At 34.1% G+C, this 2,485-nt stretch overlaps 1 protein-coding gene across 1 annotated transcript; it reads right to left on the minus strand.

Moving 5' to 3' along the window:
* Positions 1–731: 731 nt before the first annotated feature.
* On the minus strand, positions 732–1,688 carry LOC308678807 (olfactory receptor 5V1-like; the record flags this gene model as incomplete). The annotated part of the gene is made up of 1 exon (XM_081346040.1): positions 732–1,688. One exon carries the CDS (start codon positions 1,686–1,688, stop codon positions 732–734), a length of 957 nt encoding a protein of 318 aa, XP_081202166.1.
* Positions 1,689–2,485: the final 797 nt, after the last annotated feature.

Consider the following 2,485-nt stretch of genomic DNA (forward strand, 5'->3'; position numbering starts at 1 on the left):
TTAAAGTAATGTGTAGTATAGCTTCAAAACTAAAACATGTTTAGCAAATGTCTTACCATATTTTCATCATATCTGTTTTACTGCATTTTAAAATATTTTGAAAAGATATCTGTTCTAATCATTCCTCTTTTCCAAAAGTAGTTTTGGATACAGCAGATGCAAGCCATATTGCTAATATTAATATTACAAGAAGGCAATACTTTGTTATAATCAAAATCTGCTGTAATGTCAACACTAATAGATATTACAATAAAAGCTTACTACAGTGTGTGAGTGTGTTACTTTATTATTAATGCAACTTTCTTGTTAAGCAATCACACAAGTCATTAAGTGGGCTTCATGGTGCCTTAGGTGTGGGGAAGGCCTTGGGAGGCCTAGAGCAGGCCCTGGCCTTCAGTCCAACATATATATAGAAATGAAGTCAAGATAAATAATAGAATTCACATAAAAAAGACAAGAAAAGAAAAAGCAAGCTAAGGAGAAAGAAATAAAGACTTTAAAACATAACAGAGATATGGGGAAATTGTGAATTATTAGATAACAGCTATAAGTAAACTCTCATTAGCAAATTATTTACAATAAAGCAAAATACTAAAGGTATTTTCTGTATTGTTCTTACTACATTTTTATTGTTATGCAATGATCAGCAATTTATTTCTGCAGAAATTTTGTAACAATATGCTATATGAAACTAGCCACAGGATTTCACCTGTTACCTAAACTGTGACACTTCATTTAAAGATAGTAGAACACATTTTCTCACCTATCAGTTTCCTCACTGACATTTTCACTTCCTTGTTCCGTAGGCTGTAGATGATTGGGTTGAGAGTTGGTGTTAAGATACTGTATAAAATTCCCACAAGCTGGTCTTTTTCCATTGAATAGCTGGAAACAGGACGAATATATGTAAAGATGCTGGAACCATAGAAGAGAATCACGATGGTGAGGTGTGATGCACAAGTAGAAATGGTTTTGTGAAGGTGTCTTTTCTGTTGGTTGCTCAAAATGGCATGAAGGATGAAAGCATAAGAAACTAATGTAAAGAAGAAAGGACTTAGGCCTATGAAAACACCCAAAGTATATAGTGCAAGTTCATTGACTGATGTGTCAGAACATGAGATACTTAGCAACGGAGGAATGTCACAGAAAAAGTGACTAATTCCATTTGACCCGCAGAAGGACAGTCGGAATGTGAGTACAGTATGAAGACAAGCATTAAGAAAACCACAAGCCCAGGAAATCCCAGCTAGCTGCAGACAGATATGTTTATTCATGAATCTAGTATATCCTAATGGACAACATATAGCAAAATAACGATCCAGAGCCATGGAGGCTAAGAGGAATCCCTCAGTGCCTACCAACGCTATGAGAAAATATAATTGTGCAGCACAGCCCATCAAGGAAATACGTGGAGATTCCACCCAGAGATCTGCTAACATTTTGGGCACGGTCACAGAGATGTAGCAGACATCTAACAATGAGAGATTGCCAAGAAAGAAATACATGGGACTGTGGAGGGATTGATTTAGCACAACTACAATGATCATGAGTGAGTTTCCCACAAAACAAATAATATACATAATAAGAAAAAGGAAGAAGAGGAAACTCTTCCCTTGTTTAATATTCATACATCCCAAGAGTATAAACTCCATAACAAATGTTTGATTTTCAGCACATGTTGAAATCATGATCTATAAACAGACTACCATGAATAAAAGTGATATTAAAAACTATATGCTGTGCAGTTTTTATGCTTGATCCAATAATTGCCTTTTGTCCCAATTGTTCCCATACACATAAAGTAAGTGTTTTTTGTTTTTGTTTTAATTTCAGGAGGATTCCAGCATCTAATATTCAATTAGCAAAACTTCACTGCCTTGATTACCATTCTATTTTTTTTCCTTCATGCCTTTCAATCCTGTTTTGATCTCCTAATTTAGATAAAAGAAAAAAAGTCATACAGAGCTGTTTTATGAAGGTTCCAATTTTCCCAGTTTCTTTTTCCAGGCACAGTTATGATTTGTGATCACACCTTAAAAACTACTTATTTTATCATGATTTGGAGAATATAGCTTAATGGCCAAGCTGCATTTTAATTAAATGAAAGAGTGCAAATAACATCTGTCTAGAGTCATATTATGGCAATATATAGTATAATTGATTAGGTGTGCAAGGTGCATATGCAATAGGTTAATATGTATAGTAGCAGCTTTTCCCCTGCAGGTAATAGTAAATTGAGAAACTCCTCTCAACTCTGGTATAAAAGAAAGGAATAATCTTGTTCCTGTATGTTGCAGTCCTGATAACTTTTCCCAGAGTTTCTATCTCTAAAAAAGCAAAGCAAAACAAACAAACAAACAAGTCAGTATTTCATGCATATTAAATAAGAATAAGCATTTAATATAATACATAGTATGACACATGTATCACTCAGTCCCCAAATTTTCAAATATTCTGTGAAAGTTATCCACACTTGATTCATCAG

This window comes from Vipera berus (genome assembly GCF_964194415.1).
Source record: "Vipera berus genome assembly, chromosome: Z".
In the NCBI taxonomy this organism is placed as follows: domain Eukaryota; kingdom Metazoa; phylum Chordata; class Lepidosauria; order Squamata; family Viperidae; genus Vipera; species Vipera berus.